At 38.3% G+C, this 25,004-nt stretch overlaps 2 protein-coding genes and 1 non-coding gene across 6 annotated transcripts in view; 1 reads left to right on the top strand and 2 right to left on the bottom strand.

Annotated features, from left to right (window-relative positions):
- The window catches only part of KPNA1 (karyopherin subunit alpha 1), a 335,799-nt gene that overhangs the window by 304,335 nt on the left and 6,460 nt on the right, over positions 1–25,004 (bottom strand). The window lies entirely within an intron of this gene.
- HSPBAP1 (HSPB1 associated protein 1) overlaps positions 1,253–25,004 on the bottom strand; it is a 48,437-nt gene continuing 24,685 nt past the window's right edge. For 2 of the 4 annotated variants that reach the window (XM_050781848.1, XM_050781849.1), the window contains exons 4-8: positions 18,241–18,377; positions 14,286–14,457; positions 11,618–11,701; positions 2,331–2,441; positions 1,253–2,202 (exon numbers count right to left, since the gene is read on the bottom strand). In XM_050781848.1, coding sequence (XP_050637805.1) covers positions 1,672–2,202; positions 2,331–2,441; positions 11,618–11,701; positions 14,286–14,457; positions 18,241–18,377 — 1,035 coding nt within the window. In that variant the 3' untranslated portion in view covers positions 1,253–1,671. The remainder of the gene's footprint in view (positions 2,203–2,330; positions 2,442–11,617; positions 11,702–14,285; positions 14,458–18,240; positions 18,378–25,004) is intronic. The other 2 variants (XM_050781850.1, XM_050781851.1) reach the window with 1 other exon arrangement.
- LOC126949558 (small nucleolar RNA U13) lies at positions 9,112–9,215 on the top strand. Its single transcript, XR_007723835.1, has one exon. It is a non-coding gene; the product is annotated as a small nucleolar RNA U13 (small nucleolar RNA).

Raw genomic sequence — 25,004 nt, 5'->3', positions numbered from 1 at the left:
CTAAAAAAAAAATACAAAAATTAGCTGGGCATGGTGGTGTGCACCTGTAATTCCAGCTACTCAGGAGGCTGAGAGAATCGCTTGAACCCGGGTGGCAGAGGTTGCAGTGAGCGGAGATCGGGCCACTGCACTGTTGCATGGGCGACAGAGCGACACTCCACCTCAAAACAAAAAACCAAAACAGAACAAAAAAACAAAAAACGCTGGTCTCACCTGCTACAATGATTTTATAATAGGTCACTATCTGCAGTTTGAAAAAGTGGTCAAAGGAGTAGCAAGCATAAAAAGTAAAATATCTGTAGTAAATGATGTCTATTTCTGCAATAGGAATATACCAAAAATAACAGCTACCTTATCTTTGGCCACATTCTCTGTCCCAATGTACTTGATGAGGTATTGTCAATAAGGTCTCATTTTTATTATTCACTCATTCAAATATTTAATAAGCACCTACTACATGCTGGGCACTGATTGTGGCTCTGCAAATAACAGCAATAATCAAAGTCCCTACCCTTAAGGAGTTACATTTTGGTTGGGAGAGATGCTAATGAAATTCATAGGTAAATACATAGTGGTCAGATGGAGATAAGTGCCACAGAAGGACTCTTTTCAGACCCTTCTTTCCCTGGGCATGCTTATGTAACAACACCCTTCTTCCCTCCATGAAAACACGTACTTTCTTCGGATTTACTGATACTCTTTACCTCGAGGACAGTAGGATAGCCAGCTATTAGTTCAACTCAAAGGTGACTTTGCATATCTTTTCTGTTGTGTATTTGTTTCATGCATGGTTACCCAGAGATCAACATGCTTTTCTAATTTCCAAATTCCTTCTTAGACAGTGATGGTGATTAATTATCCCTGGATCTTGCAAATGTAATGAGAGTGGGATCAATTTCACTGAGCTAAGTCTTTAGTCACTGTTTGGGGATTTTGAGTCCTTTTTAGTCCCAGGATTGGTGTTCCTAGATGTCCAAGTTCCTTGCCTGAAGAGGCCTCATACTGAACCCACAACTACTTTTCTCCTGATTGGTATCCTGCTCTGAATGACAGGGGTTATCCAGTGAGAATTCTGTAGCTGTTACAAGTGAGATCACCTCAGAGCAAGGCTAGATTCCAGACCCAGTGGATCCATTAGACCAGGAACAGATAGTGAATATTTTTTCTGGGCCACACACTCTCTGTCACTACTCAACACCACCGTCGTAATCCTGAAGACATCGTAGACAACATGTAAATGAATTGCATGGCTGTGTTCTAGTAAAACTTTATTTGCAAAAATAAGCAGCAGGCTGGTCCCTGGTTGAGGCTGAGGAAGACATTACTTCCTGCTGGAAATACTTGGGACTTACATTTGAGACAAGCTGAAAGTATGGGATGAGGGAGGAACAAAAGCTTACAAACAAAGAGCAGCCAGTTTGGCCAAAGAGGCATATGCATGAAAGAAGGTGGCAACAGATTGTGCACATGTACCCTAGAACTTAAATAAAAAAAAAAAAAAAAAAAAAAAAAAAAAGAAGGTGGCAACAGACTGAAATGTAATTCGGTAAGGACAAATACATTTACAAACGTGCAAACTGACCTTTTGCTGGTTCATCTTTATTTTACAGTCACACTACTTAAAAATACATATTTTAAAAATATTATTTTAAAAGTCATCTTCCACTAGAATCACAAACTTCTTCCTTGTATCAAAAGTTGTGCCACTATCCTGGTTACTTGTGGATTCACCAAGCAGTCCAGCAAGTCGTCCGTAGAAATGAATGTTTGAGAAGGAGCCGTAGTAGCATTTGAGGCAATCTGTTCCTTAATTGCCTTTTCACTGTTCATTATTTGTTGTCTCTTGGCACAATGCAGTTTTCCAAAGTGTTCTCCATCCTTGTCAACAAAGTCTTTCCCATCACTTCCAAATATGCCTCCTCTTTCTGAAGGTGGTTCTTCGGACCTCTGTGCCACAGGTACCAGATCAGGGCCAAAGGGACTTGCTGCCTCCGGTTTGCCTGTTCCTGTGGTCAAGTTCTGGCTACCTGTTTGGCCCACCTCCATGTGGCTGTACACATTTAATTCTTCCTTTTTCATGCACTCTCCATCTGTTCTCGGTGCTTGGATTTCTACTACCTTAGATGTTCTGCAACGATCAAAAAATGCAGAAACAGCTGCATTTAAGTAGCAACAGTTCACTGCATGGGACGTTTCCTCAACCTAAGGGAAAAGAAAAACCCTTTAAAATGGTTACATACATTTAGTTACATTGGAAAACAAAAGTCCTAGTCAGGGCTGGTTTACCACAGGAAACTTAACTGCCATGATGAAGACCAGAAGCTGCCTACCTCAGTGGGGTTTAACCAGGCTCTGGTATTTTGTGGATTCTCTGCAGTTTTCAGGGCACACACAAGCATACGAGTGATTGCCTCTTCTACCCGGGCCAGGTGATCCTCTTCCTGAATTAAAAAAAACACACTTTTAACTTTTGTTAAGTCTCATGGCTTTTTAAGAGAGAATGAAGTCTCTTTTAATTTCATCTTCTGTTCCTTCATTAACACAAGTTTTGTTACAGAAGGAATGAATATGCTATTGGTAGAACCACAATTTTTGTGTATTTACTATCATCTGCCATCTAGAAGAGTTGCAGAATATTTCACCAAATTTAAGTATGTATTCTATCTATAAGACACAGCCTTAAGTATCAATCACCTTATGATATTTTCTCCAATCTTTTCCATTATTTGACATGTTTAAAGTTTTTTTTAAAGTACCACATACAGACGAATAATCCCTATAGAGTCTGACAAGCAAATTATTTCAGAGATGGAAGAAAAATTACAATAAACATGCTTGGCTACAAGAATGAGATGGCTATCCATCTAAACATGGCTTTCTTAAGACAGAGTAAGCATAAGGTATAGCATTAATGAGGAACTGCATTAAAATCAACAACTTCTGTTTACCAAAAAACACCACAAAGGAAAAAAAACAAACTAGATGCCTGTAACATATATAACTGATAAAATATTAATGTGTAGAATAAAGAATCTACACATAGCAATAAGAGAAATGAGCAAATTTTTAAAAATGGGCAAAAGACACAATGACCAGCACTTTTAAAAGGAGCAATCAGATGACTAATAAACATATGAAGATATGTTTAGCCTCCAGGGAAGTGCAAATTGAGAAACCCATGAAATTGGCAAAAAGGGGCCTGATGGTTCCACGTGGGACATTGAGAGACAAAAGTCTTATACACTAATGGGAAAGCAAATTGATAGAGACATTTGGAAAACATGGGTGGCATTATCTCGTAAACTTGAGTATTGTATACCCTACGGACCAGCAATACCACTCCGAGATTTATGCACAGTCTAGAGAAACTCTTGCACATGTGTGCCAGGAAACATGTATAAGAATATTCTGTTCACAGAAGCAAAAAATTGAACACCAAATCATCCATCAATAGAACAATGAATAATGTATAAATTATTATAAATATAAATTATTGATATATATACATATATTACTATATGAATAGTAATTGAAATAGCAGCATGAATATTAATAATGAATAAATTATGGAGTATCTTAACACAGTATTATATCACAGTGAAAATGAATGAACAGCTTACATGTGACAGCACAAATGAATCTTAGAAACACAATATTGAACTTAAAAAGGCAAATCTCCATGATGAGATACCACTTCACACTAGGACAGCGCTAATAAAAAAAAGACAGATATTAACAGGTGTTGGTGAGGATGCAGAGAAATCAGAATCTTCATACATTGCTGGTGGGAATGTAAAATGGTGCTTCAGAAACCTGGGAGTTCCTCAAAAGGTTAAACACAGAGTTACCATATGTAATGATTAATTTTGAGTCAAGTTGGCTAGACTATAGTGCTCAGTTGTTTGGTCAAACAATAATCTGGATGTTGCTGTGAAGATATCTTGAAGATATTACTAGCATTTACAATCAACTGACTTTATGTAAAGGAGATTACACTCAATAATGTGCGTGGTCCTCATCCAATTAGTTGAAGTCCTTAAGAGCAAAAACTGAGATGTCTTAGAGAAAAAAATTCTGCCTCAACACTGTAATAGAAGTCCTATGTGAGTTTCCAGCCTGCCAGCCTGCCCTACAAATTTCAGACATGCCAGCCCCCACAATCAAGTAAGCCCATTCCTTAAAGTAAATCTCAATCTCTTGTTCTCTATATAAGTACAGACATTTCTATGTATTATATAGAGATCTACATTTACAGACATGTAGATATCATGTAAAGATATCTATCTACATATATACTCATAGGAATGGAATTGCTGGATCATATGGTATATCAGAGTTCCTCAGAAAAACAGAACCAACAGAAGATGTAGCCAGATAACCAGATACAGATATAACATAAAACATTAGATTCATTATATACCGTAAGATTTAGCCATGCTATAGCATGCATCAGTATTTCACTCCTTGTGATATTTGAAAAATATTCCATTGTACACATATACCACATTTTATCCACTTATCAGATGATTGATATTTGAGTTGTGTCACTTTGGGCTATTATGAATACTACTACTGTGAACATTCGTGTAGAAGTTTTTGTGTGGACCTACATTTTCATTTTTCTTGGGTATACACCTAGGAATGGAATTGCTGGGTCACATGGTGTATCAGTCAAGGTTCTCCAAAGAAAGAGAACCAATAGAAAAAAATATATATGTGTACATATGTGTACAAAGACAAGACAGATGGATAGATGGACAGATAATGTGACAAAACTTTTTTGTTTAAACAAGAGAATGAGAAGAGTGAATGGAATACATAGGGAAGGGATTGGGAAGAACACAGCACCACTCGAACAGAGCTAAAATCTCTACTCTTTTCCAAATATGTTATTCATGAAAGCAATATCAGAACCTGGAGTTAACTTGAGTTATATAAGTATGGTAGGCTCTAAAACCTAAGAGCTTTTTGGAGCTAAATTTGGCAAAAAGAAGGAATTATTGTCCAATGTTGAAGAGACAATGATAAAAGCAACATATGACAGAGAAAGATAGGATTATGTAACTCCAATTGTGCATTCCAGTTTTTCAATAAAGAATGAGTGGCCTTCAAACAGAATTATACAGAAAGATGTTGAAGAAGGAACTGGAGGTCTGGTTTGGTGAAGGACAGAAATCATCCACTTGAAATCAGCATGAAGTTCTTAGCTACCACACTTCTAAGTATGGAGTCTGTTTATACTCGATGATACTAATCCTTTGGAAAATTATAGAAAAGATTACTAAATAGTATATAATGAGCCTTTTAAAAACACTGTGGTGAAGTCATTCATGTTACTGAAGCCACATAAATTCAAATCTAAATAAAATACGAACAAACACTATCCTATGGTAAATTAAAAAACAGTATATCACAACCAAGTGGTATTTGCTCCAGAAATTAAGATGAATCAATATTAGGCAACCAATTGATATAATTTATTGCACTACCAAATGTTTACTAAAGAAGAATATTATGTAATCTTCTTTATCAATTCAACAACATTCAATACCTTTTCCTGATTTTAAAAAACAAAAAGTAATGAAATAGAAATTGATGGATACTTAATATGATAAAACACATACAACTCAGCCCCAAATCTAGCATTTCATAGTCAGGAACAAGGCAAGGATGCCCACTATCTCCACTATTATTAATGAACTGGATGGATTAGCCAATGTAATCAGACCAAATCTCCACCCCCAGCCCACAATTATAGGCAAACAAATTAGAAAGGAAGAAGAAAAACTATCTTAATTTTCAGGTAATCTGAGAGATACCTGAAAATCCCAGAAAGTCAGTATAAAACTACCACAAAATAAAATAATTCAAATTAACACAAAAATCAATAGCTATCATACACACTAATAATATCCACTTAGAAGACAGAATGGAAGAGAAGACCTTACCCTAGCAGCAAAAAAAGATGAAATATGGCAGTCCTTCCTTACCTGCAGTTTTGCTTTCTACGGTTTCAGTTACCCATGGGTAATCTCAGTCAGAAAATATTAAATGAAAAAATCCAGAAATAAACAATTTATAAGCTTTAAATTTCATGCAATTCTGAGTAGTGTGATGAAATCTCCCACCATTCCACTCTACACAGTACACATTACCTGCCTCTGAGTCACTCAGTAGTTAGCTCAGTGATCAGATCACTGTCGTGGTATTTGCAGGGCCTATATTCAAGGAACCCTTATTTTACTTGATAATGGCCCCACAGTACAAGAGTTGTGATGCTGGCAATTTGGATATGCCAAAGACAAGGCGTAAAGTGCTTCCTTTAAGTGAAAAGGTGAAAGTTCTCGACTTAAGGAGAGAAAAAACCAGCATGCTGAGGTTACTAAGGTCTATGGTAACAAATCTTCTATCTACAAAACTGCGAAGAGAAAAAATTATGGTAGCTTTGCTATCACACCTCAGACTGCAAAAGCTGCAGCCACAGTGCATAAGTGCTTAGTTAAAATGGATTAAGTCTGCATCTTAGTTAAGACATTACATTTGTAGGTGGAAGGCATGAACAGAAAAGTGCTGACTGATCACAATCGGGTTTGGTAATATTCAGGGTTTCAGTAATCCACTGGGGTTCTTGGAATATATCCCTCAAGGATAAGGAGATACTACTGTGTTTAGGAATAAACATTTAAAAGAAATGTGCAAAGCTTATGTGAGGAAAACTTTAAAACACAGCTGTAAAAACAAAAACAAACAAAAAAACCTGGACTTGGATACGTGGAAAGGTACCTAATTTGTGGACAGGACAATTCAAAATCATAAAGCTCAGATAAAATTTAATATGGATTAAAAAATCAATAGGTTTTTTTTTCTGATGCTAGACAAGCTGATTTTAAAGAACACATAAAAAAACAGAGGCAAGAATAGCCAGGAAAACCCTGCAAAAAAAAGCAATGGTTAGTCCTACTGATTTTAAAACGTAAGACCTCACTAAATAAATAGGAAGAAAGACCAATGGACAAAATAGACCCATATACTTTCAGATATCTAGTATATGATGAAACAGACATTTCAAATCATAAGGGAAAACAGACTAAAATAAATGATGGTCCTACAATCCTATTATCATTTTGGAAAAGATAAAATTAGATCTCAACCTTATACTATATCCTAGTGAAAAACTTCCAAATGGATAAGAGATCTAAATGCAAAAAACATGAAACAATCTAAATTCTAACATAAAACATTGGTGAATTCCTTTATGACCTGGAAAAGGTCATATGACCTTGGTTTCTAATTATGACTCAAAAACAATAAAGTTCAACAACAGATTTTGTTGGTGAGGCTGTGGAGGAAACAAGCACTTTCATTTACTACTAATGGAAATAGAAAATGGCACAATCACAATGAAGCTGAATTTGGCAAAACCTAACAAAATTTAAGATACATTTACCCTATGACATGGCAAATCCAGTGTTAAGATCTTCCCCAAAGACACACTTCAACAAATATAAAACAACATATGCACAAGGTTATTCAGTGGCATTATTTGTAATTACAAAAGACTGGAAACAATGCAAACATCTATCCTTAAAGGAACTAATTAACAGTAAAGCACTCATATAATGAAGTACTAGACAGTGGTTGAAGAAAAATATGAATGTTTCTCTTTACTATTATGTAGTGAAATTCAGGATATTATTGTTGAAAAAAGCAAGGTGTGGAACACTATGGTTTATTACTTTCTGTGGAATAAAGGATAGAAAATAAAAAATATATTTGAATAAGTATATAAATAAGTATACAAAGATGTATTTATATGCTTATGCACTTTGTACATATAAGACTGTTTACATACTTATTTACATATATAAATATGCATATTCATTTACTTAATTTTATATATAGATATATGTTTACAAGAAACACTGAAAATGATAAACCAGAAATGAATAAAAATGGATCTCTATCAAGGTTGGGAAAAATGGAGTGGATGGAACAGGGATGAAAGGCAGACTTCCCTGAGTATAACTTTTAATATAGTTTTGACAAGTTAAATGTTCTACATATTCAAAATATTAAATTAGATCAAAATTTTAAAAAAGTAAATCCTAAAATTGAAAACGGAAACAAATGAACTTAACTAAATATCCAATTAGTAAAATAACCATAAATGAAAAGAAGTCCTTCACAATGACTCCTGAATAAAGGACTTTGTATCTATCCCTCTTAGTAATAGATACAGTCTAATAATAAAAAGAATTGCAAATAAATTTTAATTTTTACTGGCAAGTTTTATGGTTAGTAGTAATATTTCTATTTGAATTTTGGAAATATAAATTTGACATCTTTTTTTTTTTTTTTGAGATGGAGTGTTGCTCTGTCACCAGGCTGGAGTGCAACGGCGCGATCTCGGCTCACTGCAACCTCCGCCTCCTGGGTTCAAGTGATTCCCCTGCCTCAGCCTCCTGACTAGCTGGGACTACAGGCACGTGCCACCATGCCCGGCTAATTTTTTGTAGTTTTTTTTAGTAGAGATGGGGTTTCACCATGTTGTCCAGGATGGTCTCGATCTCCTCACCTTGTGATATGCCTGCCTCAGCCTCCCAAAGTGCAGAGATTACAGGTGTGAGCCACCGCGCCCAGCCTAATTTGACATCTTAAAAAATATATTGCTGGATACAGCAAACAAATAAGTATATTGCTGGGTTTTTTGTTTGTTTGTTTGTTTTTTGTTTTTTTTTGAGACGGAGACTCGCCCTGTTGCCAGGCCAGAGTACAGTGACTTGATCTCGGCTCACTGCAACATCCATCTCCTGGGTTCAAGCGATTCTCCTGCCTCAACCTCCTGAATAGCTGGGATTACAGGTGCGCCACCATGCCCAGTTAATTTTTGTATTTTTAGTAGAGATGGGGTTTCACCATGTTGGCCAGGATGGTCTTGATCTTTTGACCTCATGATCCGCCCACCTCGGCTCCCAAAGTCCTGAGATTACAGGCGTGAGCCACCATGCCTGGCTTTATGTTACTGTTTTTAAGGACCCAGATTTTCAGTGTAAGAGAAGAGATAAAAATACAGAAACAAATAAGAAAAAATTCTATCATGTTAAACTTGAATTACTTTTATAGTTCAAAAGTCTGATGATTGGGTATCATGCTCATGTGTGAGACATGCCTCCCTTAAGCCTTGTTATGATGTCAGCACATTACCTGTCTAGATATATTTTTTAAACACGTGAATTAGAAATATATTAATATCTATCAATCAATCAATCATCTATCTATCTCACATTCTAGCTACATCACTGAAAGAGCCTAGAAACAGTGACACCCAGGAGCAATGAACAGCTTTAGAGCTGAGATCTCAGTTTCTAAAGGCCATTCCCTACAAAAAGAACTGTGGCTACCTGGAGAAATTATAGACTTCCAAGTTTGGGGCACTAAAGAAAAAAGGGTATCCTAGGATATCTTCCTGTGCCAGAAAGCCAGGATACACTCAAAGTCTAATTAATGGGGACACATCAAAAGGGCACAGGCCAGCTTGAAGTTTCACTAAAAGGACAGATAAGACCCAAATTTAAAATTATCTTGTCAAGATGGAATGCTCAACCAAACCAACATGATGAAAATTAACAGGGATGACTGCGTATTACTGGATTTAGAATTAAAATCAGCTTCATAGGTACAGGATAGGATTCAACCTGCCTGACAGCAGATCATCTGAAAAAAAGCACCAACATTTTAGAGTTGAATATGAAACTAAAGTGAAATGAGATTACTAAAAAAACTAACCCAATATTACAAGCAGCACTGGAAATATTTAGGATGGAGATCATGTGGGGTAGAAATCTTATACTCTACCAAATAAGGCCCACTGATATTCAGTTTTAGGCACTATATATTAAGAGAACTATTCTAGACATAATAACTCTCCCTCCTCCTCATAGCAATTTCTACTTTTTAAACACCTCCCATATGCCATGCACTATATTAGATGTTTTTACAATGTGTTCTCCAATTTAACCTCACAACCACTCTACTGAGGTGGGTTCAATTATAATCCTCATTTTACAAGAAAATAGAGGCTTGAAGAGATTAAGTAACTATCTATGTTAGACAGCTAACAAAGGTAACTTGTATCTTAAAGTTGCCTGATTCCAAAGCCTGTGGCCAGAATGGTAAAAAGTCTGGAAAAAGGAAAAAGTCACATAAAAACACCCCATTAAAGACAGTAAGAGTTTTTGAGCATGGAAGAAGAAAAGATTATGGAAACACTTGGAGGTATTTTCAAATATTTTAAAAAGATGACAGCTCTATTCTTTAACAAGTGAACTTCCTTGGGAGGTGAAGCACCTGTCAGGGCTATTGTAGATATGACTTTGGCATTGGGAGTGGAAGTTCCCCATGGATTCTACCTTAACATCTGCTGCAACTCCAGTTCAGCATGCTATAGGCAAAATTTCTGTTATGTTACTGATCTCCTGCCATACCTCTCACCTAAGCCTCAAGGCCTACAACTCTTGTCTAAGCCCACACAATATAGCTTTGTTACAATATTCCTTCTGTTCCACTGATTCCAAAGCCATTCCTATTACCAAAGGATAGGAAAAACTAGACTAGGGAGAGGATGCGGCTGTCAAACAGAGCAGAGAGATGCAATCCAGGCTTCAGGTCAAGGAGAGCAGAGATGCAGTCAGGGCCTCTGGTTAAAAAGAGCCAGCTGCAATTATGGCCCCAGTTGAAGAGACAGACTTGAGCATAACAAGCAGCTATTCTAATTGTCAAACAGAGCAGGCAACCAGGATTAAGCATAACACATAGGAAGGAAAGGCCTCTGGCAGAAATGAAATGATAAAAACCTAGCACTGAAAGACAGACTCCGCTTTGAGAATACATAGAAGCCAAGACAGAATTCTGCAATTAGTAATGACCTTGAACCAAGAAGCAGGTATTGGCCGGGCGCGGTGGCTCAAGCCTGTAATCCCAGCACTTTGGGAGGCCAAGACGGGCGGATCACAAGGTCAGGAGATTGAGACCATCCTGGCTAACACGGTGAAACCCCGTCTCTACTAAAAAATACAAAAAACTAGCCGGGCGAGGTGGCAGGCACCTGTAGTTCCAGCTACTCGGGAGGCTGAGGCAGGAGAATGGCGTGAACCCAGGAGGCGGAGCTTGCAGTGAGCTGAGATCCGGCCACTGCACTCCAGCCTGGGTGACAGAGTGAGACTCCGTCTCAAAAAAAAAAAAAAAAAAAAGAAGCAGGTATTTCCAGCCCAGACAGTATGGAAGAGGAGTGGCAACAAGGGACACATATCGGCAAATCTGGCCAGACCCAACACAATTTTCCTAACAACACGGTCAAGGGAAAGGACCCTGCCTGCCAGCATCAGGCCCATTCTGTGTACTTAAAAGAAAGAGAGTGGCACACCACTAAAATTCCAATTTCCAACCTAAACATCCATTAACAGAGGACAGAATGCATAAGTTATAGTGCACTGCAACAAAAAAATACTGAAGCATTGGTTAAAAAAATTAATTACCAAGTTGTACAGCCAGACCTCATACATCTTTTAAAAGCATGATCTGCACTTACTTAAAAAAACAAAACGAAATGAAAAAGTACCAGTTCAATCCATGAGTTTATACTGACAGTGACAGGATCAATGGATTCTACATAATGCCACCAGTGTCTGGGAACAAACAGAACCTGAAAACCAAACAAAGAATGGTTAGCACAAGAACAGGACATTTCATTTTTATGTCAGACTCAGACCCTAATTGAGGCTGCTAGGAAAAAAAGGAATACAAATGAATTCACAATAATATTGCTGGAGAAAAGCAAAGGAAAAAAACCCCGCAATCCTTTTTTCCTTTTACTCCTTTTTTATTGACAAGTTCACATGTTCTACAAAGGATACTGCCAGCATCTCTATTCTCTTTAATCCTGGGCCTTCTTCGTCTGCGCCTAAATCTTAGTACATGATTCTGAGATTCTAATTTTTCCTCCTTTCCATCACAAAATAGTTGCATGCATTCTGAGAAAGGCCATAGGTAAAACACATAGGACATGGCTTCTGTATTCTCACAGTTCGAAATCTAGCCAATAAGAAGATAAAGTAAAGAAAGGTGGCATTATAGAAGTGGTAAATTAGAAGAAAATGATGTTTGAGAATTTCAGAGGTAGGTGAAACAGGCATGAACTAGGGAGGTCAGGGGCAACATGGATGGAGGAAGTGTGATTTGAACCCGGGCTAGGAGAGAATTCAGACTGAGAAAAGAATGAAGACATGCCAGGAAGGATAAGAGGTACAGGAGAGGGAGATAGGACTATAGAGGATAGCAAGTAGGTCAGTCTTACTATCACAGAAGGAATAATGGGAGATAAGGTAGGGAAGGGACAGTGGACTTCAAAATAAGAATTTAGATTTTATCTGGTAGGCATTAGGAGTCACTGAGAAATTCTAAGTAGGGGGATGGTTAAAATAGTGGTATTGAGAGAGTCTGAGAAGGACAGCAGATATTTGCAAAGGCCCACTTATTAAATGTTAAAATATAAATAGGAAGGTATAATAAACAAAAGCAATGGGCAGAGTCAAGAAGGATGGCATCTATCCAGACTCAGTATGAGATTTCCTATTGAGAGCAGAGCAGATGGAGATGATATGAAGCTTTTGGGCTTCAGATTTAGGAAACTACTGGTATTTGCTATGAACAAGGTAGGACTGGGAAATAGAAAGATCCTTTCAGGAAAACTGGAAACTATGAAAGTCCACTTGACAGTCATAAGTAGGTTATGCATGTCCTATCAGAGTAAAGTTTCAGTAAAGTGGTGAGAGAAAGAGCTGGGTTTGAGTGGATTAAAGAACGGACAGGAGGTAAGGAAAACTGATACAATGAACAAAACCAGTCATTCAAATTTGGCTATTAAAGACAGAAGAGAAAATGATTGGCAACCACTTCACACTCTCTGGAATGGCTGTAAAAATAATGATAAAAAAGAAAAACAAGTGTTGGGAAAGATGTGAAGAAACTGGAACCCTCATACAATGCTGGTGGGAATGTAAAATAGTACAGTTGCTATGGAAAACAGTTTGACAACTCCTCAAAAAGTTAAACAGAGGGTTACCATGTAACCCAGCAATTCTACTCCTAGGTATACCCAAGAGTATTGAAAACACATGTGTACATATGAAGACATATGTACACACAAAACTTGTACATGAATGTTCAAAGCAGCATTACTTATAATAGCCAACAAAGCAGAAACAACCCAAATGTCCATCAACTGATGAATGGATAAACAAAATGTTATATGGCCACACAATGGAATATTATTAAGCCATAAAAAAGAAATGAAGTGCTAGTAACATTCTACAATGTGGATGACCCTTAAATACATTATGCTGTGTGAAAGAAGTCAGACACAGAAGGCCCTGTATCATAATATTGCACCACGTGAAATGTCCACAATGGGCAAATCTACAGAGATAGAAAAAGATTAGTTGCTGTCAGGGGCTGTGGGGAGAGGTGAATGCAGAGTGACTAACAGGTTGAGGCAACTCAGTGAAGTGAAATTGTTTGAGTTGATAATGCTTAAGTGAAGGAAGCAGGAAAAGAGTGAGTGAGACGGGTACAATGGAAGGGAGAGGGATAATCAAGAGAATAAAATCTCTTTAAGTGACTAAGAAAACCTTTCAAATTATTAATGAAATATCAGCAGCAAGCGCCAATGTTGAAAAGGAAATTTTCCTCACTGGGAAGCAGCACTATGTACAATACCTTTGGAAATGTTTCAGAGTTAGTAATTTATGAAAACAACATCCATTCTTGCTTAAAAGCAAACATTCTCAGTTCCTTCTGCCCCTGTTGGCTCACACCTGGATGCATTCCGACCTGTGTTTATGTGTCTGGGTTCAGTTCTATCATAATTGAACAGATATTAACTGTGATTAAATGTTCCAGAGATGCTCAAGTACCCATGCCTTGAACATTTTCTCCTGACCTAAATGAAAATGACTCTGTAGACTGTCTTCCTCCAAAGTCCATTCTCCTCTTTACCAATAGGAGGAGCTGTGTTCCCTCTTGCCATTTCCTTTCCAGGACCTGTGAAGCAGAGGTGTACCTGTCTGAAGCCTACAGCTGGGGCGGCTACCTTCCAACAGCAGAGCAGAGGGAAGGAAGCCATTCTCATTTGTACTGCGCGGGGAGGGGAAGCACACAGCATAAGGACTTGAGAGAGTTACAGCTGTGGTGTCCCCTGGCAGGTCATTAAAGTTTTAAAGCCTTATTACCTGTCCTGGGCTCAGTGTAACCATATGTCTTTGAGCTTTCTGGAACTGAGGAAAACGCTTTAAATCAGGATTGACAACATTGATTTTACTGAACACACTAGATTCTTCATAAGGGATTCTAGTTGGATAAAGGAAAGGAGTATCTTCAGGAGGAAAGAGATGCCATCGTTTCCTAATTAAAAAAAAAAAAGAAAAAAGATACAAGTTAGTACTCTGGTCTTAAGACAAAACATGTAAGAAGGCAAAAGCTAAGTGTTCATTTTCACTCATTTAAATTCGATCCCTAAGGGAATACAAGTACCATCAGTGGTCACCTGGCCATCTCTGACTCAGCGCTAGAATCCCTCTGCAGATACTGGGTGGAAGGCTGTGTAGCAACTAAGGGGCTGCCTCATGGATGTCTCAGGACACCGTGAGGCAGCCTCTTACATTGCTGGGACAGAATCTAGTTCGTAAGATCATTCTTTCTTATCTCAAATCAAAGTCTGCCTTCTCATAGTTTTCATCCCTGACTCTAGAGCTATTCACAATAACCCCCACCCTTTCAAATATCTGTATTCTTATCTTATTCAGAGCAAACACTCATAGTTCCATCCACCAAATAGTTTCCAGACTTCTCCCTGTTTGGGTTATATATAAATTCCTTAAGTTAAACATTTGTTAAGTTAATCCATTAGGGAGTGGACATGCACAAATAACACCACATAAATAAAGCAGTATAATGTGGGAATTTTCAAAAAGAAAACTGTCAAATGTTTCTCACTTAAAACAGTTTTGAAAATGGAGGTAATAAATTCTAACTCACAAAACACTAGACACACCTATGCTTTATGCCAACAGGGGGAAGACATCTGAGGCAAAAGCCAGGGAAGTATGAGAAAAAAAAAGAGACCTAGACATCTAGATGTTTAGATGGGGAGGCAAAGAGAAAAGAGGGAAAAACCCAGTTCTGAGAGAAGAAGCCCAAAGCCCTCTAGTGACCCCTCGCAGTTGTTAGAGTGGGGCTATCAAGTCCTTTCAGAACCAAGAAACAGGGGCTGCTGTTTTCGAACTAAGTATATACTGAAGTCTTATTTTGCTTTAGAAATTTGAAGGTTTTATAGAAATAATGAAATGCTTTACTCTTCAGTAAACATTTACATTCAGGCCATGTGTGGTGGCTCGCTGCCTGTAACCTCAGCACTTTGGGAGGCCAAGGCAGAAGGATTGCTTGAGGCCAGGATAGAGAATGGCCTTGGAGCCTGGGAAACATAGCAGTACCTCATCCCTATAAAAATTTTTCTGAAAAAATTAGCCAGGTGTGATGGTGTGTGCCTGTAGTCCTAGCTACTCAGGAGGCTGAGGTGGGAGGATTGTTTGAGCCCAGGAGTTTTGAGGAAGCAGTGAGCTATGACTGTGCCACTGCACTCCAGCCTGGGTGACAAAGCAAGACCATGTATCTAAAAAAAAAAAAAAAAATTCATTTCGGAGCTATAAGGCAGTCTATCAGTTTACACAGTCATCAGTTTAAAAACCATTGAGGTTCAAAAGCTGTTTGCCCAATCTTAAAGCTTTAATTTAATTTAAGCTTTAAGAGCTGCTCCATTCCACTGTATTAGTTTGAAAGCAGTTTTCAGTATCAATATGCTTTGAATGTTAGAGTTGGAAGGGCTCTGAAGAGATCATCAGTCTAATTTCATTTTCAAAGTAGTGGCAGAAAGACTCAGAGCTTGCTCAGTGTCACTCACTGGGGTGGTGGTAGATTCAGAACGAGGTCACAAATCTCCTGGCTTCTCCAGATCCCAGTTCCTTCCCCTGCACCATAGCAATATTTCCCAAAGGAATAGCCATAATGATAACCATCCCATCCAATCTGCTTTGTTTGGCTTAAAAAATGTAAAATGCATGAATCCTTCTATCAGAAAAGGTATTCAATCACCATGCGATCTCCTGCTTTAAAAACCTCTCATGCTTCTGGATGCTGAAGGAACAGAGAGTAACAGTGTTTGCCTGGAAGTCAAGACACTGGGGACTCAACCTACCTGCCTTTCTGGTCTACTCCCTCTGTCTCCAATGCACAACATATACTGGACAAATTAAGGGGTCCTCTCTACCCCATGCTTTCTCAGGATCCCTCTGCCCTTCCCATCTGGGTCTTTCGAGCACTTATCTATCCTTCAAGGCCCACCACAAATGGCAGCTCCTCTGTGAAATCTTCCCTGATCTTTCCAACAGGAACATGACCTCTTCTACTTCTCAGTCCTACAGCTCTGTGAAACCTTCCTCTAGAGCATGGGCATTCTGCCTTGTATCACGGCTGTCTGTCGGCTTGCCTGCAATCTGGTTGTGAGCTCTCCCACGGTAGAGATGGTGTATTACTCCCTCACCTCTGTACCTACTGTAACACATGGTCCCTGTACAGAAGGATACTCAATGGGTATTTACGAAAGCTATTTTATTATTCCAGAGTTATATAAGGCCAGAAAATGTCTTATTACAAAGTTAAAAAAAAGTGATATTAACTTTATATCATAGAAAGAATTCAGGTATTTTTTGATAATGTTTTTCCAACTTGAATTTCTCTGGCTTGTTTCCCCATTCAGAACACATGGACAGCAGCTACTTAAAATGTTATCTCTCTTACCAATTTTAAGGTTTTAGCCTGTTAACTCCACAAAGGTTGAGACCACACTCATTTGATTGACTCTTGCATCCACAGCGTGTAGCTATGTACCTGACACATTCTGTGCCCTTTAATAAAGATGAAATGCATCAGAGAGTGGATAACTTCTACCATTCTGTAATTTTCAGAGTTCTTCACATGTGAAATGTATCCACAGACATACTGACTGTTTCTCCTGAACCTATTCACAATTCTTTTCACATCTAATAGGTCTGAGAACTTGTACATGGCCTTTTCTGTTTTACTCTCTGTGCTGCCCTGTAAATATCCCACATGACCAGGAGAAGACTGGGGCATCATTAATTAGGGGAAAATAAGGCTGCACATACATCTGAGTACATCCTCCAAGTGGCATAAACACTTAAGACTCTCGTAGAACTCCAGAAACCAGAAGCACTGCCTATCCCTTCTAGAGTTCACAGATAGATGGAGACAAAAACTGACCTAAGGTAACAATACACTGTATTGTGTCAGGTAGGCACAAACTAAAATTTAGAGTTTAAAGGGTCCAGTATTTTTCAAATCAGGATCGCTGGCATCCCTTGGAGGGGAGCTTGAGGGCAACAGTGGAGCCTCTTCCTTTCAACAAACTGCTCTGCTCTTATTTATTTAGATTTGGAGAAAGGGTGTTCCCATTTTAAAATAAAAGTTTGAAAACTACAAACTCATGTAAAAAAGAAAAGCTAAGCATAGGCTGGGCATAGTGACTCACACCAGGACTTTGAGAGGCCAAGGCAGGAGGATGGCTTGAGGCCAGGAATTCAAGACTAGCTTGAGCAACGTAGAAAGACTCCATCTCTAAACAAAATTTTTTAAAAATTAGCTGGGCATAGTGGCACACACCTGTAGTCCTAGGTACTTGAGAGGCTGAGGCGGGAGGATGGCTTGAGGTCTAGGAGTTAGGATCACGCATTGCACTCCAGCCTGGGCAACAGAGCAAGACTCTGTCTCAAATGTCTCTAATTTAAAAAAAAAAAAAAAAAAAAAAAAAAAACAAGCAGAGAGCTGTCTAGCTGACCTGGGAGTGGAATCCCAGAATTCTAGAATCAACTCTCTGAAGACAATCCTGATCACGGCAAAGCACTCACCTGTAAACCACCATTTTAACTGTTCTCATTTCACAGAGGAGAAACCAAAACCAGAGGTTAAGAGGTCTGCCCCAATCATAAGGCAGGCTAACAGAATGGGGCTGGGACTACACCTTGGGGTACTGCCCTATTCTCTCTGCCACCCCTGATGCATGCATGCACAGGTGCGCGCGCACACACACACACACACACACACACACATTACCTTCCTTGTACCTGGAATACCAAGTTACAACCATAGGAGTCCAGATGACAGGGTGTGTGGGCTCCCAAGGAGCCAATCCACAATGTACTTTCCTGTCCATTTCTTCCAGGAAACCCGAAGTCAGACCATTTCACATCCTGTTTTGAAATAAAGTTGCAATCCATCAAGAACTAACCAACTCTGTATGGTAATGTTGCCCATTTTCACTTGCACATCTGTTATTTGGCAGTTGGAATATTCTGTTATGGAAAATGCTACAGATGGAAGAGGTTAGGTTTCCAGGGCAGTTCAAGAAATCTTTCTAGCCAATAACATATTTGAATAACCACACTAATAGTAATCATTCAACAAATATTTACTGACTACTTACAACATGCCAGGCACTGTTCTGGAAGCTTGTAATGAATCAATGAACAAAAGAGACAAAATGCCCACTCAGATGAAGCTTACATTTTAGAGTTGGAAACAGACAGGATTCTGCTGATATTTAGGGAAAGCGTGTTTTGGGCAGTTAAAACAGTGAATACAGTGGAAACGTCATTATTTCAAATATCTCTGAGACGCAACCGAGGAAGTCAGAAATCCTTATTCCCTCTAAGCAGTGCATATATTTGTGTATATATGCAACTTACTAACTTTATGTACTTCAATGACCACATAAAAGAAGCCTTCTCCTACATTAGTGGGGTTACTTAAAACTACCAATGCTGGAGCCTTAGCTCATACCTACTAGATCAGTCTTCAGGTGAGGGTGTCAAAGTACATCTTTTGAAATATACATCCATGGATGGCTTTCAATATACTCCCCAAAGTCATGAACTTCTTAAGTGCAATGATCTTTAGAACAGAGACAGCACAGTGCTCTGGACTTAGACTCTTCATATGCCTGGTTCTGTGGGCAAATCCTGCTCAAGTCAACTACTGGGAAAAGCCTATACTTTTAGAAGCCAACGGTGCATTTGCAGCACAGAAAAATAGGGTCACACATAAACCGAAATCCATGTGATTAAACAGATTTATAAGCTAGAAAAGAAAAAGAACATACTAGTGAACCAGGCATGATGGTTCTGCCTTATTTTTATTTTACTCACGAAATTTTCCTTTTGGTTTTAAAAAACAAAAGCAAAGAAAAAAAAACCCACTTCTATGTGTAGAACATCATTCTCAATGCTGACACTCCTTTTATCAGTAACTGCAGTCCAAATTTTCTATTTTTAGAGGGAAAACATTAACAGCTGTATTCAAAAAGAAAGGATTTTAAAGAGAAATTTAATGGATGGTTTTGAGGAAGACTAGAAAGGGCACTTTTTTTTCATTTTTGTTTTGAGTGATGAAAATGGTTGAATACGTGCACATAACTAATGTCTGACATAGAAGGGGGAATTTTTGCAAGGTCAGCACCACTGTAAATGCATATGGCTCACATGTGGCAGTTCCAGTGGGTGGTAAAAATCCTGTTCTCTCTGCATATAGCCTATAACCTCCATACTGGGAGCTTACCCCTGTTTTCTCAATGCCTAACTTAGTACCAGGCTCAGGGTTAGACCTTGGAACACACTGGCTGCTTGGGAGGGAAAGAAGAATCCACTGACTTATGATGGTTAAAATAGTTCAGGCCAATGACATTTTTGAGCATACACCTGGTGTGATGCTGGGTGTTGGGGATACAAAAATTAATGTAACACAGGCCAACCCTTCAAATCTAATAATGGGCGATAATCCTATAAACAGAGCCTTTCAACATGATGTAACAAGTGCTCTGACACAAATATGCAGGAAATGCTTTAAGATCACAGCAGGAGAGCCCTGTACCCAAGCAGGGAGCTTAGGGGAGGCTTCCAATTAACCTGGTCCTTGTTGAACAATTTACCACACCTCAGTCTGAAGAATTTAACTAAAGGTAGCTGAAAGCCATTCAGTATAAAAAGGAAAAAAGAGACTTGTCTTAGCTAAGAAGAGACAGGTTATGTGATTCTTAATCTTATAGATACGTCCCTGCAGGAATCTAATGAATACCAAAGCCCCTTCTCCTCAGAAAAAGCACACATGAAATTTCATATATACTTTCAAAGAAGTGACAGACCAACCCCACATGAAAAACCCTGTTCTAGAGCCCTGCTTTGGAAAGAATCACTGAAGAAAGATTTTTCTACAGGGTGAGGTTACTGTATGAGAAACTGAGGAGAGGCTTCCCTGGCCTCTTGTCTAACAGTAATGACTTGAAAAGCAAAACTGTCAGCCAGGTGTGGTGGCTCATGCCTGTAATTCCAGCAATCTGGGAGGCTGAGGTGGGAGGACTGCCTGGGTCCACGAGTTCAAGACCAGCGAGGGCAATGTTTGGTGAGGCTCTGTCTCTACAAAAACTTTTTTTTAACAAATTGGCTGGGCGTGGTGGCATGCACCTGTGGTCCCAGCTACTCAGGAGGCTGAGGAGGGAGGATCATTTGAGCTTGGGAGGTTAAGGCTGCAGTGAGCTGTTTGCACCACAGCACTCCAGCCTGAGTGCCTGAGTGACAGAGCAAGACCTTGTCTCAAAAAAAAAAAAAAAAAGCAAAATTGTCAGTGTAAAAATAGACAGCATTGAGAGTTGGGCTTCTCTGCCCAAGTAAGTTTAGCTACTTATGGGTAGTCAAATGTCTGAAGTCAATGTGGGCCCAGGAATCTGTCTTGAGTCTTGCTAGAAACAGGAGGCCCTGTTTGGGTGCTACATCTGTAAAACCAAAAAGGGTGATCAGTAGGGTGATCTGTCCTGGAGTCTACTCACACATACCTCAAGAGTTGGAAAAATCTTTAAAAATCATCTATTCTCAGAAAGTTCTATTCTACACCATCCCTGAAAAGAGCAAAAGTAGCTAGCTTGGGAGGGAAAGTAGCTAGCTGGTTGACCACTTACTACAAAATCAGTATCTACTTCCTGGTAGCTTACAGAGGAGGATCCTAGGTTTGCTTTCTATAACTAAAGAGAACAAGTTTATTTCCTGCTAAAAATTGCTATTTTTAAGTTATCAGAAAGACTGTCCAGCTTCTACTTTATTATTATTTTTTTTAACCTAGATGCAGCAGCATTAACTTTTCCTTCCAATTGCTCTTCTCTCAATTTCCTTTATTTGTCAACAGGCCTAAAGCCTCGCTCCCAAACTGAACCCCAGACACAGTCTACACAGAACCCGTATCCATGGAATTGTAACATTCCATGACCCGGACATCATACCATTAATGCACTGTCAGACGGCACTTTTCTTTTTAAGCAACTAAATTATACCAAGGCTAATATTGGGCCTCCCTGTCTCTTACTTGCAGACTGTTGCTTAGCATATCTCTTCAGCCTTGACTGATGGTCAAGGACCAGCCTAATATTTCCTAATTTTCCTTGTGATTTACTATTTGACTTATGGATTATTTAGAAGTTTAAGGTTTAATTTCAAATATTTGGGGATTTTTCAGCTATCTTTTTGTCATGAATTTTTAATTTAATTCTGTTGTGGTGAGAGAACATACTTTGTATGACTTAAATCCTTTTAAATTATTGAAACTTGTTTTATAGCCCAGAATATAATCAATCTTGATAAACGTTCCATGTGCACTTGGAAATAATGTGTTTTCTGTTGTTGGGTGGAGTGTTTTATAAATGTCAATGAAATCAAGTGGATTGTTCAAGTCTTTTGTGTCCTTACTGATTTTCTGTATATTTGTTTTACCCATTATAGAGACAGAGGTATTGAAATCCCCCTGCTATAATTGTATATTTGTGTTTTTCTCACTTTAGATTCGTCAGTTTTGTTCATGTATTTTGAAACTGTTATTGGGTTCATACACATTTGGGATTATTATGTCCGCTTGGTGAATTGACCTTTTATTGTGATAAAATGACCCTCTCTACCTTGGGTTTCCTTGTTTTGATGTTAACTATGTCTGTCTCCTCCTTTGAATAGTATTGGCATGAAAAAGGAGTGCTTACTATATGATTCCATTTCTACGAAATTCTAGAACTGCCAAACTAACCTGCAGTGACAGAAAGTACTACATCAGTGGTGTCTGAGAATGAGGGTGTAGGGAGAGACAGGTTATGAAGGGACACTGGGAAACTTTTGGACATGATCAAAATGTTTGTCATCTTGAATGTGGTGATAATTTCTTGGGTGTATGTATACGTAAAACTTAATCAAACTGTTCACCTTAAATATATGCTGTTTATTATATATCAGTTATACCCCAATAAAGTTGTGTGTGTATTTTTTTAATACAATGCTATTAGTACACTTTGATCCCACTGTCTCGACACTAGCAGTTTTGTTCACCATTGCATTTGTACCATCAGTGCAAATGTCAACACTGTGAAATAAGCAAATATCACCTTAGAAGTATTATGAAAATAATTTTTATCTCAAAGATCCTCTGAAAGGTTGTCAGGGACCCCCAGGGGTCTATGGGCCACTCTGGTTTACAACATCACAACTGTAATTACTCTATGTTCTTCTGTTCTGACTCCTCCTCTAAGTAATTCTAAAACAGTTTCTTATGAAAATACATTTTAAGTCATACTCCAGATTAAAATTGAAATACTTTAATCATGTTCACAAACGTTTTATAACTTAAAATTATATAAGGATAGCATTTAAGACCCTCCCAAGTATGGCTGACGTCACATGTCTGCTCTGCGTAAGGCCCTGTCCAGTCTCCTCACTGACCTATGCTCTCTCTTACCTCCTGGCCTCTGCTCATGCCCCTTTCAATTTCTGCCTGTTAAAGTTCTATGTTTTAGGACCTGGCTCAGGTTCAGCCTTGGCTATGAAACCTTCTCAACCACTTGTACCCATATCCATCTGTCCCTTGCCTTCCTTCCTATATGTTTTATTTGGATTACTATTTAAATGGTAAGTGACACAGAACGTTTGTGTCCTCCTGTTCCTTTAATAATATTGTAAGCTCTTTGGGCTATATTTTATAATTTTTTACTCCTGTAAACTGCTAACATACTGCTGAATACATAATAGGTATTTGAATGATTACATAAGTGGATTTTTTCCTACTCTTACCATTTCTTGTTTTGATATTTCTCTGGGTCTTTAGGACCCCTCAGAGAATGTTTTGACTTAAACCCCTAGCTTCACCTTTGTCAAATTCTCTGCGGCTTCTAGTTAATCAGTGTAGCATTTGTCAGCCTTGGTAAGAAATTCTTAATCTCCCTGGCTCTCTACTAGTTTTGTAAGTTTTTACTTACAGCCTCTACTTGAAGTTTCCTCCTATTAACTCTTTTCTTCCACAAATTAATCTATGAAAAATATGTATATTGATAAATATATTGGTATGATTGGAAAATATCCTGTAGCCTCAAGATGGCCTAAAAGTATGATTTTGACACTTAACTGACTTTTGTGTATAGCAAATAAAATTAATCTTATTATTTTTTAGTTATACATCATATCACTGACTAATCTAAATAAAGCACTTGTTTTGAACATTTTGTTCTCTACTTTCCTAGAAAGGTAGGGAATTTGTGACAGTACAAAACAAAATTTCTTTCTTTCAGACTCATTAGGTAAGAATGACGGGTTTTACCTTTCGCAATTATCAGTAAGTATCATCATAATTGAAGTCATTAAGAATCAACATGTAATAAAAGGAATTTTGCCCCAAGAATGCTTCTCAGGTAGATTCCATTTGACATTGTGATTTGAATTGGCTACTGAAGGTCAGGAGCCTTGTTAAGTCACCAGGTCACAGATTCCCAAAATACAGTAGATGGAAGAATAGTTGTAACATGTCTTGGACTTTAAAACATAGCTATGAGAGCATGTTGAAATTGAGGCAGGTGATTTGATAATGAATAATGGCATCTGATGGCCAGTGATGCTTTCTGATGAGACAAGTTGGAATGTAAGAATTAAGGTGTTTATCGAGCCTATCGGTGGGTAGAGAGTTAATTACCTCTTTTCTGTTTATGTACCTAAGGTAATTTTTCTAAGGAAAAAGAAACTCAGACAATTGCTAATGTACAATGTCAATTTAAGGGGCTGTTTGAAATTTGGATTGAAATATTTATCCTTTGTAAGTTTTGGAGAGTAATTATAATTAATTGTATTATTTTAAAAGTTATATTTTGGGCTGGGCATGATGGCTCATGCCTGCAATCCCAGCACTTTGGGAGGCTGAGCAGGCAGATCACTTGAGTTCAGGAGTTCGAGACCAGCCTGGTCAACATGGTGAAACACCATTTCTACTAAAAATCTAAAATTTAGCCAGGCACGGTGTATACTCCCAGCTACTCGGGAGGCCGACGCGGGAGAATTGCTTGAACCTAGGAGGCGGAGGTTGCAGTGAGCCAAGATCATGTGATTGCACTCCAGCCTGGGTGACAGAGTCAGACTCTGTCTCAAAAAAAAAGAAAAAGAAATACATGAGCCTGAAAGCTTCCTAAGACTTTTTTCTGATAAGAACAGTGGTATTAACAAACATGACTTTTTGAATAATGAAATGTATCAAGTATACTGAAAATGTGTCAACATTTGGAAGATCTACATAATTCAGTAAACCAATATTTTCCAAATGGTCCATGATAACATTACATAAGATCCATTCTGCGCAAGACAGACCAATGGATTTTATTACAAGGGTACAGAGTTCATTCATTACAGGTTCAGGTTTTATATTGCAACTAATGAGCCTTTAAGAAACTACCTCTCATCAAGTGTGGTGTGGTATAAAAACAATCCACAATTATCTGAAAAGGCTGTTATTAATAAATACTCCTCCCTTTTTCAGTT

This window comes from Macaca thibetana, chromosome 2, assembly GCF_024542745.1.
Source record: "Macaca thibetana thibetana isolate TM-01 chromosome 2, ASM2454274v1, whole genome shotgun sequence".
Classification (NCBI taxonomy): Eukaryota; Metazoa; Chordata; class Mammalia; order Primates; family Cercopithecidae; genus Macaca; species Macaca thibetana.
The sequence above is the reverse complement of the archived record's forward strand: the minus strand, read 5'-3'. Positions and strand labels throughout refer to the sequence as shown.